Source organism: Chaetodon auriga, chromosome 9 (assembly GCF_051107435.1).
Source record: "Chaetodon auriga isolate fChaAug3 chromosome 9, fChaAug3.hap1, whole genome shotgun sequence".
NCBI lineage: Eukaryota > Metazoa > Chordata > Actinopteri > Chaetodontiformes > Chaetodontidae > Chaetodon > Chaetodon auriga.
In genome coordinates this window covers 23,965,935-23,984,108 of record NC_135082.1, presented here as the reverse complement: position 1 = coordinate 23,984,108, position 18,174 = coordinate 23,965,935, and the positions used below count along the sequence as shown (strand labels likewise).

The following is an 18,174-nucleotide window of genomic DNA, read 5'->3' as shown; positions in this document are numbered from 1 at the left end:
ACCGTGCGCTCAGCAGAAAGAATGCATTTATTCTGCCTTTTTATACTTTTATGTACTGAACTGTTTGTGAGTGCTGAAACTTTTTACTCAAGTGTCTGTCCCTGACATATTAATTTAGATTCCACTTTTACTGACCACTGTGGCAGTAATACTGTTTTTGAATAAAAAGGCATGTGCATCTAATTTGATTTCATTCCAACACACTAATTAACGCAGCTTTGTGAAATTGCCTGCGAGGTTTTCTAAATGAGGTGCTCAAGGGAACTAGGTCGATCCATGCTCACACTATACGGCTGTTGATTAATAGATTGTTGTGGTTTTGGATTAGCAGCTAAGGTACTGTACACGCCATGTGTGTCGTGACCCCAGAATCTCCCCCCGACCACTGTGACACACACAGGCCTGCCGTTCAGTCTCAAAAAGATCCCGAGTGGATAAATCTGTTAATCAAATTTACATTGTTAATCTTCAGTTTGTTCAGTATTTATCCATTTGATGAATCTTGCTCTTTATTACACAGTAAGAAGTTTCATCTGATCATGTCGTCAACTTATATAGTGCTTAATAAAATCTACAATACTAGGATTAATTAAATTTATTCCAAACTGGGCATAATTTGCTTCTTCTAACTTCAGCCCGGGAGTGTTGACTGTTTGCCTTGCCTTTGTAATTAGCACATTTACATACACTCTTGTACCCTAATTTGGAGATTTTAAGTTAACATGGAGTAATCTAATTATTCAGCTTTCTTTATGCATGATTCTGATTATCAAGGTCTCTGATCATCCGCGTCAGAGCAGGTTAGTCTTTTACTCCTCCACATCCTGCATCTGTGATTTTTGTACTCACTGAGTCACATCAACCGTCAAGGAAGGGCCCAGTTTGACTTGGCAGGCTAACCATGGCTAACATTATCTAGCACACTGCAGATTTGTTGGACAGTCGACGGATAAAACACAAGAAAAATAAACCGTACCAGCATGTCAGCATGTACATTTAGTGTCCCCAGGATAAATGGAGGGATCCATATTTAATATACGTTTTTCTTTTACCGACTACTTTACCTTACATTTTAAAAACAAGGACACACCTTATGTGGCCAGCAGGATCATCATCACTGTCGGGGAAAGTTAAACAAATCACGTTTTAAAAATTCTTTGATCGCTACTCTTATTGTGTGAAGACTGATGCACAGATGCAGCTATAGATTAAAACAAGCAATTTCAGCAAACACGGCAGTCACAAAGGAACGAGCTGTAAACACACGGATAATAAAACCAGAGAGAGAACACAAGCTGCGCACATACAAAGAAATGGGACCAGAGCTTTTGTATGCTTGTATGGACATGTGTAAGGACATTAAGTGTTAGTAATCACCTTCATTCAAAAGAGCGCACAAAATAATTTGTCTCCATGGATTCTGTTCAGTCAGCCTTTTGATGCTACAGAGGGGCATCGGTGTAACTGGAGTGTCTCTGTGACTGTAATTGCTAAAGTAACCTGGGTGCCGTAAGAGCCCTCGTGGCTCATTGCGGATGGCGTGTTGGCATTCAGGTTGATGTGAGCTCTGATGCCCGGGAGTGCCGTGGCTACCAGATGGCCGTGGCAACAATCTTCAGTCCTTTCACTCACCTGGCTGAGTGAGGACTTCCTCTATCCCAGTGCCCACAGGAAATGGTCTCTACAGCACGTCTGCCTTCTTTGCTTCTGCCAAGACTCTCGCTTCCATCCTCCGCTCATGTCTCTGAAGTCTGTTTCAGAAAGGAGAAAAAAAAAGAGGACACTGATTTGGGCCACAGAGGCTATGAGGGATTGCTCAAAACAAGATGGCAAGATAGAGAAATTTGATGTCCCTACTTAAAGTGCTGCCAGGTTGTCATCCTTATATGTGACAGGCTGTTGTGGAATGAGTCATGCTGCTCTTTTATGGTCACTCTGTAAACAGTTCACTGCCACTGTCCAAGTTTCAGTCACCGCTTCTGTGGAAGAGTGTCCTCAGATATACGACTATCCTTTTGAAAGGTTTTTATCATTGTTATGCTGTTCAGAGAAGACTTCTTGCTTTTAAAGGATTATTCAAATTCAGTCTTTTGATATTTCCCGTGTTTTGTGGAGCAAGACTCTAACAAGTTAGCCCTCGGGTGTCGTGGCATATTCTCAGCCAATGCATAAATGCATATTATTAATATATTTGTGTGTTTTATTGATTTATGTTGATTTATGGTTCTTGGAAGTCCAGTATGTAGGAGAGTTTTTTTGTTTGTTTGTTTGTTTTTGCTTCAGGGTGGAGTAAAGAAAGTGAAACTCCGGCATGACAGTGGCACAATGTGCAGCAATGTGTAAAGTCAGCTTTTGGAACAGTTTGCAGATGAAAGCGACGTTTAGTTTGTGCCTTTTTATTTCCTCACACATTTCGTTTTCTCTGCTTCTATCCCCTCATCTCCTTCCTGACAAAAGGCTACATAAAATCAATGGCAACCAAGCAAAATCAATAATGTCCGAACAGAGGTCCTCTGCTTATTTATCTATCTGATTTGTTTGGCTTCACAGAGCACGTTAACCTTATCTAAAGGCACTCAGCAATGCTGAAATACACTCGGTCCTATTGATAGTGTATGCTAATGCCAAACCATAAGTTCAGGACTTGGCATCTTCTTGAAAACTGCTCATCAATAAGATTGCCTTCACTCCTTAAGTGGCATCAGTGTAAACAACAACAATGTGGCATGTACTTTATTTATTTATTTCTCCATCTCAGCCGGCTCCCTCTGCTCCTTTTCTCCTCATTCCAGTTCCTCCTGTCATCCGAGTGTACCCAGAAAGCCAAGCCAGGGAGCCTGGTGTCACTGCCAGCCTGCGCTGCCACGCTGAGGGCATTCCCAGCCCTCAGCTGGCCTGGCTGAAGAACGGCATGGACATCACAACCAAGCTGTCCAAACAGCTCACCCTGCAAGGTACCGAGGAGGCGAGAGTTTACTGCTCGCTGCATGTACACTTGAATATTTTTTATTTTTGCTACTACTGCCTCCATTATTATTTTACTAGACTTTTACTGCTATCTACTCCTGCAGTTGCTGCTACTACCACTAAAATAAATGTCACTGTCACTATCAAACTTACTAATACTGCAACTGCTAATAACAATTAACTTTATATGTGTAAAATTGGGCTGGGCAATACGACCTAAAATCTGCACTGTATAACAAGAGAAAAGGTCAGATACACAGTTTTTTATCCATCCGTGCATGCATTTCCTTTCTCATGTCGTCTGACTTCTGATACTTTTGTCCTTCTTAATTACTTCATGAGCAGTGAAAGATGTTGGCCTGTGAGCTTATTGGTGGCTTGGAGTTCTGCTTAGACATCAATGGTTGTTCTGGCTATTTTCAGTTTAAATATATCGGCTGAAAATTGCGTAATATGATAAATTTGGCTTAATGTCCAGCTCCAGTCATCATATTCTGAGGCAATGTTTGAACGTTTCTTCTAGTTCTTTCAATAAACTGTAAAGTTGAATGCTTTTTGTTTGCAGTTGTTCACAAAACCACTAAACCAGAAGCCTGTCCCAGAGCTCACACAGACGCAGCATGTGGCAGACTTGTGCCACATTCTGACTTTGAACTTGTACCTTTTTGAATTCTCCCTGAAACAAACTTCTTACCTTCCTTCCTAACATATTAGAGAACTGTTATGCAACACAGTAATGGTAGCAGAGGATGGTAGCGTGGAAGTCGCCTTTTATCTCTTTCTGGAAGGCAAACTGTCTTTTTTCTGTCTGTTCTCTCTGTTGTTCCTCCAGCTAATGGAAGCGAGGTTCACATCAGCAACGTGCACTTCGAAGACACCGGCGCGTATACCTGCATCGCCAAAAATGAGGCTGGTGTGGACGAGGACATCTCCTCGCTATTTGTGGAGGACTCTGCGCGCAAAACTCGTATGTATAAGTCATGATGTCCGTCTCTGTTTTTATTCAAGGGATAATGGAGCCATGCAAATGGAGCTCTCAATAATTTATCCTCAAGGTCTTAATAGTTTTTGTCCCGTGATGCATTGATAGAGCCTCCGCTCTAGTAATGGTGATACTATCTTTACTCTCCTCGTCTCTTATTTTGGAAGCAGGAACAATTGTTCATGCAACCCCCCCACCCACTTAGGAGGACTCCATTGTCTCCTGTTTCATCTCCTCTATGCTGGGAAACACAAAGGCTGAAAATAAGAATTATTGTTATTAGTGCTAAAATGATAGGTTGATTAGTTCATTAGTCAGTCAATGGAAAATAAATTGAATCTCAAAAGTCTGAAATGTGAAGGTTTTCTGCTTTTCTCTGTTTTTTTTTTTGTAATCCTCATAAATTGGATATCTTCTGGTTTTGGCCTGTTAATCCAACAAAAAAGGCGTTTGAAGATGCCACCCTGCGCTCTGACAAATTGTGATGGCCACTTTTCCAAAAAAAAAACATAGAAAAAAAAAAAACACAGAAAATGCTTGTTTGTCTCACAAACAGTCCAAAACCCAAAGATATTCAATTTTCAATTATATAAATTCAGTGGTGAAACCAGTCAATGTTTGGCATTTTAACTGATGAGCCGAATTGTTGGCAGTGACGTTACTGTCAACTGATTAATAGACTCGTTCAACACCACCATCTCCAAACTTCCCTCTCTATCGTGCTCCTCATCAGTTGTTTTTAGCATGCAGACTAATTGATTTAGTTGGTATTTGATATTAGTGATCAACTGTCAATATGTGACCGTGTGACATTAGAGTTGTGACATGTGTAACCTTCTTATTGAGAGGTGGAAGCATTTTCTGACACAGTCTCCTCTTGCACTCTGTCCATGAATAGAGTCTCACACGGTAATTAACTTTGACCTTCTCAGAAATGTCAGAATCTGTCTTTGGGGTTCAAGACCAGTTGTTGGTTTGCTGTACTTTCCTGTGGGTAATTAGATTTCCCAAACAGCACTCTTAGCAACTTAGTAGTCGACTCACACATCTGTACGTGTACACTGTCCCGCAACTCTGCCAGACCTGGCGTGTTTAGATGTCATCCCCGTGGTACGACACTTCCTCCACCCGGCCTGTCATGCATGAGAGGATCATGCTCGACCAGGTCAGAAGTCACTTGTGTGCTTTGAAGCTTTTGAAGCACTACCGCAGGCCAAAATGGTGCTATGAGTTGGATATTGCAGCCCCTTTTTAGAGTGAGCAACCCCACAGGAGAAGAGTTCAAAGGGATGTCAGCAGACAGCAGGACGTGGCTCCACTACTACATTATGAGAGGTAGACTGAAAAAAAGACGCTACTACACTGTTGTAGTCTGACATAAATATACTTGACCCACTCTAGTTTTCCTATGAGAATGGCACTTTTATTCAGAAACTCGTAAAATGAGAAAATGGAAGTTGACTGCTTCCTCACTGGATTGGCTGCCTCTGAATCTGAGGCCAGTGAACGCTGAGACCCTCACCTCTGCTCCTGAAAGTATACACCCTGACAATCATTAGCTCAGAACGTCTTGAAACAGTACATCACGATATCTTGATATTAGGAATTTCAGCATATTTCTATATTTATATTCAGCAAAAGTTTTAAATATTTTAGAGTATTAGACAACAAAAGCAGCAGATCCCAGAGTTTTTACAATTAGTCAAACTGTTATAGTAGAGTATGTTGATTGACGGATTCATTAGTTAACTAAAAACAATGCGCTGGTTCATCTCTAAATACTTTCACACCTAAAGAGTGTATTTGTTGGCGACTATTTTCAGCTGCGCTTGCTAGTATTTATGGATGGTGCATATGTGATCAACTCGAAATAATTGCTTTTCTGGCGTTATTGATGCTGTTTTGTGTCTATCAGTATGTTTTCGTAAGTGTATAATCACCTGAAAATAAGATCCATTGTGTTTTCGTTACCTTTAAAATGAGCTTTTTATTTATTAGGGTTAGGGTAAGTAAGGAAGTTGTTTAGGCGGTTTTTGGACTGATGCTCCTGCAGTGTTGATCACATGTGATTCAGTCTCTTTGGAGATCTTAGTTGTCTCATGTTGCTGTGAAAACTTATAGAGAAAGAAGACACATATTCTCAAGTCTCTTCAACAGCTGAGCAATGTTGTTAATTGGCACTGAATTTAAAATAACTCACCTCTGTAACAGTGTTTGTACCTGTTAATTATGTAATTATGTTGAGTATAGAACAGCAGAATATACGTTAAGAATAACAAAGGATCAACTCGGTCGCCCTCTCAGCCAGAACTGGAAAGGCCCGTAGATACAAAACCAGACTTCTTACATGCATTCACAGCAGTTCACCAACTCTCTCCTTTCACATAGAAATCACAAGAGGTTTGGGAAAAGAGACGCAGAGAGGAACATCAGATTGTTGAGCTTTACGAGTGTAATTAGTCAAATAGTCACAAAAGGTTAAGTCAAGTCAAATTTATCTCTAAAGTGCTGCAGTTGTCTAAAGTGCTTTTAACATGGGTCCATCACAAAGTACTTTACAGCTAACAACTGTGCGTGTGTGTGTGTGTGTGTGTGTGTGTGTGTGCGTGTGTGTGTGTGTGCGTGTGTGTGTGTGTGTGAGAGAGAGAGAGAGAGAGAGAGAGAGAAAGACAAACAAAGCAGACTGTAAACTATTTAGCAAATTGCGTGCACTCAGAGCCTGAAGAGTTTTCAGTTTGTAGATAAATGCTCACAAATGTACAGTGTTTAGAAATGTCTGGCTCTTTCTTTGTGTGAAATAGCTGTGCATTTATTGATCAGTAATTGTGAGGTAAATATTTGATCAAATGAACTTCACACGTACGCAGGCGTGATGAAAAGAAATAGATTTTTTTCCACACACTGTATATAGGCTCCTGTAAATGTGTGCGTTGTGAGGCGAGAGCCTGAGTGCAGCCTTGTTTATGGCTGTGCAACCGCTCATATAAGAAGGTAAAACAAACAAACATGAAACTCATTAAATCTGTGCGAAGGCTTTGGGTTGGAGGTTTGACCCTCTCTTGTCGTTTGCATTATCTTGGCATCTACTGGAGATGGACAGATATTTCATTAGGCTTTCCAATAAGGGGGCGGCTGGGTGATATTTTCTCTGAAAGCTGCCAGCTGCCGTCAATACATCAGTGTTTAAGAACAGAGTAACAAGGAGAACCTGAGCCGCCAGCACAGCAAACTTCATCAGGCAGAGGTGGCATTGTTTGATGCAGCTGTTTTTACCTGAGTAATTTTATCTTGTTAGAGGACATTAATATGCTTTAACAAGCGGCTGTTATTAAACATTATAAATAGAACAAAAAACGCCAGTCGATCGGCACCTGGTACATCTGCTTAGTGCAAACAAATGATGGGTGAACGCAGCGCTGTTCATTTAGCTGAAGTTGTTGGATGTGTTACTTTTAACGGCACAGTCTGAGTCTGCAGTTTACACTGGCCCTGCTGAGAGGTGCTGTTTGTGAAGCTCACACTAAAATGATTTGTGCACATTTTCCCCAAATTCAATGTAGTTATATTCTTTTCACATTAGAAGTGTGGTTGATAAAAAAGCTTTTTGTAAAATTGGTTATTCCACAAATTAACGCAAAATGTTTGAAACCTTGTCGAGTCAAATATGTGACAGTCGACCACATAAAACCAAGAGAAACACACATGAACAGAATAACACATGAAACGTTTTCCCACCAACAGGAACAAAGAGAAAAGCATGTTAAAGCTTAGACTTACAAATAAATAAAGATAAGGCACTAATTAAAACAAAAGAGAAAATACTGAAAAGAAGGGAGACGGCGTTTGTCTGCTTCCATATTTTCAAAAAACTAAAGTTGCAAACAGTTGTTAATAGAAATGAATGATTCCTCCTGCGTGTGCTCGTCTTTGTCAGGGTGACCCGACCGAAACAAACAGAACGAGGAGGAGGACTGATTGTGTTCAAGGTCACCTTTTAATGAATCTCTGCCTGTTTTCTTCAAGCGCTGTCGAATGCAGTTTATTCTGGGTCAGCTCTCAGGTTTTCCAATAACAACAATTGAACTTCTTTGTCGACTTTAAAGTTTATTTTCTTCTCTTCGTCTATCGCTCTTTCCATCTTCTCCATAATTTGATCAACTTCCTGCCACAGTACTTGTCTTTCATCTCCGTGAGCTACCCTTCTGGAAAAACGACGAGGCAGAGGTAACCTGCGTTTGTGAAACCTCTGTGGAGAAGCAGATACCAAAAGCAACCAATGCACTCAAAATCACGTTAGAATTAGCTCCTGTATCAGTGACGACGCTCACTGACCGAGCCAGAAACATCAGCAGTTTGGCAGGCCGGCCAGACTTCACCTATTCTGGATGTCGTCCGTCGACCACAAACTGTACCTCATTTCACTCGGTGTGTTTACATGCACTTTTTGATTTCTTCAATATAGTTTCTCAAACATCAAAACAAGAAACCTGGGAGTCGAGGAAGGCAATTAGGGAAGCTTGATAGAAAACTAGCCTCTTGAAGTCTACGCAAGTCTGTTTCTGCTGCTGAACGTTCAGTGTTTTTAAAAGTCGGACACAAAAGTCTGTCCTCTGTCCTTTGAAAAAAAAAAAAGGATCAGAACCAACAAAGCGTCTTCCATCACTGATACGGTTAAAATAAGAAAGCCCTCCTTCCAAATGAAGTCTGTGTAGAGCAGAAACCTGATTACAGTGAATGAAAACACTTTCTCTAATTAGCCGTCACCAGTAGGTGAAAGCTGGCTTTAAGAGCTTTTCACCAGCATGGACTGCAGAGCGTGGCCCACGTGAACTCCCTGCCTCTCCTGGCAGTAACTGTCAGATGGCAGGAAGAGTGAGTGAGTCACTGACATGAAAGAAAAGCCCACTTTACCCTGTATGCTGTAGCCCCCTTAAGTGCACTTTTATGGCACGTCCACCAGTGACAGACTGAACGGTGTCACAAGAAATGTTCACATGAAGATGGTACTGCTGATACCACAGCCGCAGGAAACTAATTTAATGATAATTCAACTTGAAAAAGCTTTTCAGCGTATCAGTCTTTACATAAGCAGCCGCACAACAACTTGACTAATACATTGTTCATATACTTACTGTGTACTTTGTGTGTACCCGGTGGATTAGAAAATCCATCTGGAGCTTGAGTTTATCAGTGCTCTTAAGTATCATATACCAAGTTTTTGACCCTTGATGCTTTGGACATATTTTGGCCAGTTGTCCAAAAGCAATAAAGTATATTAGGTTAAAATCTGTAGATTTACTCTGCAGAAATATTTCTTAAAGTGCAGATTTTTGACCCATCAGGACTTCAGAAATGTAATCAAAAAGTCAGAAATTTAGAACATCTGTGTACCCCACTCATGTCACATAAATCAGTCATGTCAGAGTCCTCATTCAAACCAACAGGCTGGAGTGTAACTAGAGTGTGAAACCAGATTAGCTCCATATGGCATCATGTTCTGGCCAGAGAGGCTCTCTAAAGTCATTGGCCCAGTTATTACCCATCTATAGATCAGCATCTGGTTTGACATCCTGGATTCCAGCAGAGACCACAGGGACAAATATTATGGAAGTAATGTAATCAATGACAATCAAACCCAAGCATATCTGAACTTCTTCACGTCCAGCATAATACACACGTTTAAGCATTGTAAAGCCAACTCCCCAAATCTCTAAAAAAAAATCATCTAAACGTCGACTTGAACCACGAGCAGATCATCACACCACAAGACCCCAAAAAGCCTTTAACTGCTTCCATCTGTCAGATGATTTTGAACACATTTGTAGTTATTTTGCCCCCCTAGTTTATGTTCAAACATCAGTCCTTGTGGTTATGCAGCTTTTGCAATAAGTATTTGATGTTCCCAAGCACTGACTTAATTGTCTTCAGGCTCAGGGCAGAGATACGCACATTATTAAAACGGGTGACATTTGCCTTTAAGTAGCAGAATCAAGGACTCTTTCAACCAAGAGTTCCTCACTGAAGTTGAGATGCTGGTGGGCATGTTGTGGCACCAGACTAGCCTTGATCTTACACCATTGATCTGAAACAGACGCAGATTCAAATGACATGTTGTGATTATGCTTGGAAATATTTTAGAAATCTGACTTTGTGGGAAAAGTAATGATCTCGTTCTGTGCAAGCATTGTGTTTATGACCTGCCTTAGGCTTCTCGTTGAGACACTCGAATGAGAGAGAGCGGAATAACTAACTAAGCCCGTTGTCAAAGGGCTGAATAAGGTATTAAGCAGGAGATGAACTAAAAAACATGATTTTATGAGCCAGGCATGAATGATCTTCTTTAGATGAATTCACCACGGAGCAGCTTGAAGGTCAGAACCTTCTTTTCACAGGCGCAGCACTTAAGTGAATTGTTTTTCTCTCAAATTTACCCAAGCGCTTCGTTGTTTGGGAAAACCTGAGCAGTCACTATTCTGAGATCTCTTTAACGCAGAGTCTGTCACCAGCAGGCAGAGCACCATCCATCTCTGACAGTCTGCTGCTAAACTGGCATAAATATCTGCCCTTCACAATGTGCCAATTATTTCTGCAATGTCAGACGATCTGCGCGGCTCAGAACGAGTGTTTGTTGCTTTAGTCTCTCCTCTTCATGTCTCTACATTATGCTGCACTTCATGCCTCATCTCAGGGACTGTATAGCAGATATACTGGCACGAGCAGATTTCGCTGTGCCCTCTTTAGCTGAAGTGCCCTTCTGGACCAAATAAAGAAATAATCATTAGAGAATTATTCCTCATCGTCTTCAGTGCCGGTTAAGTCTCACAAGGTGAATTTATTTATCATTTTACAACACAGGGTTGTATAACCAAACGGCCCTTTATGCTAATCACAAAACAAAAATTATATAAATGGATGAATGAATAATAAGTCATAAAAATAAAACTTTTTTATTGTGCAGTACGCAGGATGAATTGAGTCTCAAACCCTCATTTATAAGACGGGGTTATGATCAATGTGGACCCAAAGTTCGACTTCAGCAGAAAACCACGTACAGGTAGTTATTAAAAGCTTACTTTGACGTGGAAATGGTCTTATCTCAAAGCAAAGTCTGGACTTTCCTGCTGGTTTCTGTATGGAAGGGTTTTGCGGTTTGAACTGTGGTGAACTTTGCATGAGTTCTAGAGGCCCTGGTGTGCCAGGCCCTCTCCCTCCGGTTACCTTATCATCCACACTTCTGTCTTTCTGCCCCATCCCGTTCACTGTCGTGGCGACACACTCCCAAGCTGCATGTTTAGCTGTTTGTCAGCCCACCGAGTAATGTGTGCTCCCTGGCTTTAATCTCCTCTGCCATCGCACAAAGTTTGCTTTTGATCCATGGCGATTTCTGACCAAACTCATTTGTGCTGGCAGCTTTTAAGGGGAAATTGCAGGAAAGGCAGGTGCTGTCAATTTCAGTTAATTTGAGATTTAAAGATCACAGGTGCGTAAATTACAAATGGGATTTTTTAAACATGCTTAACCACTGTCTTTTGTGCTATGAATCAAATGTAAGCACATCATCAGAAATGATCGTAAGACTAAGTTTAAATATAAATCCCAGAACATTTTTCTCTATGAGGCCCCTGCTCTGTAGTCTGGTGGTCCGGCAGCAGATACTTCTGTATCGCTTGCCAGCAGCAGGGCAAACATGCTGTGGCTGGGGTGGGTGCTGTCGTTTCTGTTGGATATGGAAAAACTTGACGCTTTTCCATCCATACCTTTCTCGTTTTCTTTCTTCCTCATCATCTACATGCATTGATTGTGTCAATTTAAGTTTTCCTTTTCTTATTATGCAGGTGGTGTACTGAGCAGTTAGGCTTAGTTTGCAGGTTTAACTGTGTGGCCATTTCCCTCATTGGCTCTTGTTAGAAAGGTAAGTAGCATGGAGGACACAGTGTTTTATTTGTGGCTGTTCTGCTGTAACAGTTACCGTTGAACCCTTACAAATAATTAAGGCTTTAATAAGATTTAGGGACTGATTTCATCACACAGCATTAGACATCTCTGCACTCATAGCTGGTGAAACATTTTAATGGGCTAATAGCTGACTGGTTGTCTATGGCTAATGGAACTTATTATAAATAAAGTTTGTAATTGGATACACATTGCTTTCAGTGATGGTGCCCTTTACAAAGAAATAGCCAAGTCGGACAGACAAAAAGCTGAGGGACATAGTGATCTGCAACACTGGTTTCAAAGAAGCAGACCGCCAACAGGTATGAATGGAACAAATGCTCACCTTTGACCCTGCTTTGTTAAAGTGGGCTGTAAAACTGGCATTCAGCTCAATCTACACTACATTATAACCTATCTCTGAATGAGGTAACATACAGTAAGGGTATAATAATAAATCTTATCATCATCTTAACAAGCATCAGGTCAAGGAGCGAGGACAGTACTGCCCATCACAATGTCTGTTTACTCGTATCGCTTCATATCCTACTCTGGTCTCCACTCACAACTCCTGTAAGTACTCTTTACTGTGCTTTGCTCCGTATTCAGGTTTCTTTAGTCGCTGCTTCATGACTCACTGTAAAGGCCCGTTAAGTAATGTATGACCTTCACATACCTCAGCAGGAACACAAAGTCTTGAAACTCTAGTGGGCTGGAAAGTGAGTTTTGAACGTTGCACTGCAGAACATCTCCGCTCAGTCACGAGTCGGTTACTGAGTCTGAAAGTCACATTTCTGCAGAACTTAATTCACCTGTTTGCAATACAAATCAAATTGTTTTTAAAAATTAAAAGCGTCATTTTCTTGATCCTGATCCAGATTGTTGAGACTGAATGCGATGCGTGTGGTGTGGGATAGTTTCCTCTTACTGGGACCATCTTCTCTTCTTTAAACGCATTTATACACGACACAAACTGACTTAACGGATTCTCCAAAACTCCAAAATAATTGTTTGGTGAGCAACTGTCTCACCTCCCTCAAAGACAAATCATGGCACTAATGAACCCCCTTCACTGCCCTCTTTCATCCTCTCTCGCAACCATTTCTTGACATCCAGCAGTTTATAGGCTTTTGTTCCAATCAAACATGGCGCTGTTGATTTCACAGATCCAGGCAGACAGGAAGATCTAATCAGTGAAATCCACTGGTGAAGTGATTGGCTGGAACAAAGCTCAGCAACATCATGCAGACGAAAGTCTTCAGAAAGCAGTTTCTTTCTACGCGGTCCGCCATGCTGTGTGCTCCGCATCCTCTGAATAGAGAAGATCAGCTGGTGCCAAAGTAGCGTCCATGTTTCCATCAGCGGTGTCCCTCCCCAGTGCTGTGGGCTTTCACACAGCGTTGGACACGCTGTCAGCAGCAGCGAGCTCTAACCAGGCAGTGACGCTATGCAGGGTGTCAGCAGCCCGACTGCCTGTCGACTGGGTTTCATGCTAAAGGCTTTCTGAAATGAATATTGTAAATCCAGTGGAGAGTTTAAACACCTTAAGCCCTCGTTACAACATGACAGCTTATGAATATTTCTGATGGTGCATTCTGTAAAAGAGTGATGTAATAGTAATACTAATAGCAAGAATACTGATGTTTTTAAATGAGTGGATTCAATACAGAGAGAGGACAAAGCAAGGACACAAACACAGCCTAAAAGAATGTATAATTAATTTATTTTAGTGTTTTATTTTACATTTAAGAAACCAAAAAGACTAAAAGTTCATATGTTTTCATTCACCTGAAGTGACAGCACCACCCATTACAGTTCTGATGAATCATAATCCATCACTTCATATTCATTGCAGATATTCTTATCTCTCCATGTGTCCCGTTTCAGTTTTTGTTTGTGATGAGTAGAAACACCTAGAGAGAATTTTATTTTTATTTTTCAAGCTTCAGTGTTTCAAGCTTTCACCAGTAACTTTGTTTTTTCCTGGAATGGATTTCTCTCCATGGATTAAGTCTTTTCAATACTTTTCTTCTTAAAGAGATGATACAGCCTTCAGTCCTCCACAGGCTTCCAGCTCTAATTCTAGTACAGCCAGTCCTCTTATTTTGAAAGCTTTCTTTTTCTACCTGAATGTAAATAGTACTGCAGGGGCCTTGCTGTTAAAGTTAGCCCTCCATCTTTAAGTGCCCTTGAATATGCAGCTCAAAGTTGCCAAAAGCAACAAAAATCTGTCTGAGGAATGGATAGGTGAAATATCAAAGCTGAAAGACTTCTTGCTCAGTTAGAAGTGGGACTTGATCACTAGGTGAGTCACGACTGTGCAGAGTGAAGAAGCCAAGTGAGAAGCACAAAGCGTCGAAACTGCGATTTTTTCATCAGTATTCACTTTAACACTAGAAAGGCCAAGCTGCCATCAGTTTTGAATTAGGCATGAAATATCTCAGTGGTTAAAATGACCTATCGTGGCTTTTCCCGGCTGTATAAACTGATCACACAAGAAAAATATACCCTGTACTACAGTTATGAGCTCAGTCTCCATTAGAGCCGAGGCAGAGAGAGATGTGTCATTTGAATGATCCTTAACTCTCAGCGCTCAATGTTAAGTTTTCCCTTTGTGAAGTATTTATTCAGTCAGTTGTAGAGGAGAAGGCTGGTGACACGTTGCTCAGTGACATTAAATATTCTTGACTTAAAGTTCAGAAGAAAACAGCCATGAGGCTCAAAAACTGAACAGCTTCATCAGGGCTGTGTGGGTGTGGCTTGATCACATTTGATTGACAGTGACCCGGCAACATGAGCTGTCCTCACGTTCAAAAATGCTCAGTCCTCATTGGTGCATGGAAGAACGCTACATCACCTTTTTCCAACTGAGCCCCGCCCACTTGGAGCCAGTAATAAAAGGAAAGCAAAAACACAAAAATACATAAATCTCTTTGAGCAAGAATGCTTTAACTTTTAACTCGGGCCAACTTTTGTTGTTTTTATACACAAACAACAGCAAGAAATTTAATGAAGAAACATTTGAGGTCGCAGAATTGGAGTTAGTATTAGAGAAAAAGGAAAACTCTTTAAATTCTGCCTAATTAATATTGAATTAAGGCTACGGCAGCACTCCAGTTGGACTTGTTGGCAAGCACCCAGTCTTCAAGGTCTAATTGTGAGTTGTGTTGCGTCTTATTTAAAAAAAGGGAACATTTGAGAGAGCAGGATTGAAGATCGCATTAGAGGCGCCGTTGATTAAGACGAATTTCTGCTGATCTTCAGGTTTACAGACTCCGACTAAAACCAAAAGCAGGGAGGCATCTTAATCCAGGCCTGGCTGTACTGTAAGTGAGAGTCTGGCAGGTGCATCTAAAATCTTTCTGGCACAGCCACAGTAATGGATGTTTGGTGTACCTGCCCTGCATGTTATCAGTCATGATATTTATTTTGTACGAGTGCAGATGAAGGAAAAAAAGCAAGAATATCTGATCGTTTTTTAGTTGGCATTCCTGTTCCGCTTCCTCGTCGTCACCGCCTCCAGCAGTGAGCCGGCACTCAGCTTTTCACAACACTTGCAGTTTGTCAGTAATAAAGTATTTGTGCGTTGCTTATAATTAAAGCAGAACTGAACTTACTGCAGGGGTCAATGCTTCCACGAAACTTCTGGGATAATCTCTGGAAAGAGCAGCAAAACCGTGCACACCCAAGGCACAGTTAAATTTTGCATTTCCATCTACTGTGACCCAATTACTCCACGTATATTATGCATCGGCTGTCTTCCGCCATGCCACTATGGTGAACACCACAGGCTGTTTGGCTCACTGTCGCGGTAGCGTGCTCTCGTAAACAAATTGAATTTATGTAACCTTGCTGATGGGTAGGAACTGCACAGTCCAGGCTGGCTGGTGAGCGTGGCGTTCCCGATGTTTGGGGCCCAGTGGAAACACAGTTATTACGACCAGAAAGAGTGAACTCACCGCCTACAGTGGCAGCCAGCTTGTTTTGTTATATGGATGATGAAGTTGATGTATGGGCCCCTTGTATGCGCAGAACAGCCACAGTCTTTCTGCCAAGTGATGAATAGCATCAATACTGTGGGCTATTGGAAAAGACCGGGGCACACAAGATCTCATCTCAACTCCTCTTTTCCATTTTCTCTATTTTCTTTTCTTTTTTTTTTTCTTTTTGGCACATCTCAAATAAATTGTATTGTTTTCCTCTTTGTTTTGTCCTTCCTGTCCTTCTTTCCTCATCCCTCTAACTATAGACCTCACTCCCTTTGTGCAACTTTTAATGAGCTGAAAGGTATGCAAGAGTGCACAGGAAACACTTGACAAAGCACTTTTGAAAGATTAAGGCTGACTAACAGCACAGTGGTGTCTCGTTGGCTTTGTCTGCCCCCTTTCTTTCTCCGCATCTGTCCACCCGAGCAAGAGGCCGCGGGAATGAGCGCCGCAATAGAGGCGAGATTAGAATCGGATGTGAATTGGGCTGGAGATTGGTTTGTAGACTGAAAATGCCTGAAAATGGAAGATGGGGTGGAAGCAGAGGGAAGACCGGGGGACAGATGAACAATGAGAGAGAAGGTCACAAATAAAAAGCCGGTGTGAGAGGATAGCAGTGCTGCCGGTGGGCTGCAGGATAAGAATGATTGAGCAGCAGAATTTGCTCTGATATTTGCATGAAAAATAACTTTATAATGGCTCTAGATTTCCTCCTTACCACATCATTCTTGAGTCACGTAATTTTAAGTAATGACATCTTCTCTGGGAGTGCCCGGTGGCTGCTTTGAAAGCCAACAGCTGCTTTGTGTTTTAGGTCGCCCATTAAAGCACTCAGGGTCCTTTGTGGCTTTCATTCCACAGTCCACGTCATTTGTCACCGCTAAGTGAATTTAATGAGAAATTACCTGTTTTAGGAGCCAAATCTGGTTTTGCCACTGAAGAAAGAGCACAGTAATTCCTCCTAATGACTTCTGATTGTCATCCGAGCCTGAAACATGCAGACTACTCATCACTGTCTGAGGCGGCTTATTCATAGACTCATACTGTTGGATGACGATCTGTGTAAGACTTCATTCTTCAGAATTTATTTCACATCTCTCCACTTAGGCATACTCTGGTCCAAAAATCATAAACTGTTGTACAGTACTTGTAGTTTGTTGAATGCGATGGTTTTCCAGTGTTTGGTATCAAATTATTTCCAGGCAGAGGGCTCTATCGATTATTTGTTGCACTAGGTGTCAGAGAGACAGTTTCCATAAAAGTTTCATGCGGTCTGCTTTCCTGTTTGCCTCAATAGGAGTTAGTGTTTGGGTGTTAACTCTCACAAAGGGACCTTATTGATTCTCACATTGATTTCCAACCATCCTTTCCTCTTTTTCTCCCTCACAGTGGCAAACATTTTGTGGCGAGAAGAAGGTACGTCTAGACTGCCTCTGCTTCACTACAGCATTCATTAAACTGAGTTAATTGAATTCTTGTAATAGGGTTACTGAACTGTGATGAGAAGGATTAAATGATTTGATGCTCTGAAAGTAGATAGCAGTGTTGTAGGCTTATTTCCATTGCATATGCTCACACTGTGCAGTCTCATAAGCTATTTTAGGTGTGTGCTGTAACAGGGCTGTTTTTGCTTTCTCTCCAGGTCTTGGCATTGGCAACATGTTCTATGTGTTCTATGAAGATGGTATTAAAGTCATTCAGCCGGTGGCATGTGAGATACAGCGACACATTAAACCCAGTGAGAAGCTGCTGGCTCTGCAGGTGAGTGAAAACACCAGTTCAGCTTTTTTTCTACAGTGACTCACTTTTATAGTGATTGATTCTGAGCTGGACTGGACCATCGCAGCCATCTGTGTGAGCTGAGGCTGTGAGGACGAGCACTTGGGCCTAACTGTTGGCACAGATCATCCTTTACTTTGCACTATGGAGTTGCAAAGTACTTATAATCGCTGTTTTTCAAACTATTTTTCCCAAAAATGTAAATTTGTGCATCATCAATCTTTATTTAAGAAAGTATTTTCTTATAAATTAGTGTGGTTTGGGACAATACCCATGATCCTCATCTGTTACTGCTATGCAGAGAAATCAAGTTGCAGGAAATTAAAAAAAATGCAGTCATGAATTTGTGTAACGATGACCTAAAATATGAAAAAAAATTGATTAAAACTGCTTCATTTTTTAATCAGGTTTTTACTAATCACACATTTTATCTTCTGCTCGATGTTAGTGGTGCACACGGCTGGCTTTAAGCTCTGATTGGATGCTTTTCTCTTTTTAAATTAACACTGGACAAAACAAACCCACAGA

The 18,174-nt window shown here is 41.3% G+C and overlaps 1 protein-coding gene across 2 annotated transcripts in view; it reads left to right on the top strand.

Annotated features, from left to right (window-relative positions):
• The window catches only part of fstl5 (follistatin-like 5), a 151,202-nt gene that overhangs the window by 114,149 nt on the left and 18,879 nt on the right, over positions 1-18,174 (top strand). For both annotated transcript variants that reach the window (XM_076738454.1, XM_076738453.1), the window contains exons 9-12: positions 2,793-2,954; positions 3,800-3,934; positions 17,257-17,283; positions 17,510-17,628. In XM_076738454.1, coding sequence (XP_076594569.1) covers positions 2,793-2,954; positions 3,800-3,934; positions 17,257-17,283; positions 17,510-17,628 — 443 coding nt within the window. The remainder of the gene's footprint in view (positions 1-2,792; positions 2,955-3,799; positions 3,935-17,256; positions 17,284-17,509; positions 17,629-18,174) is intronic.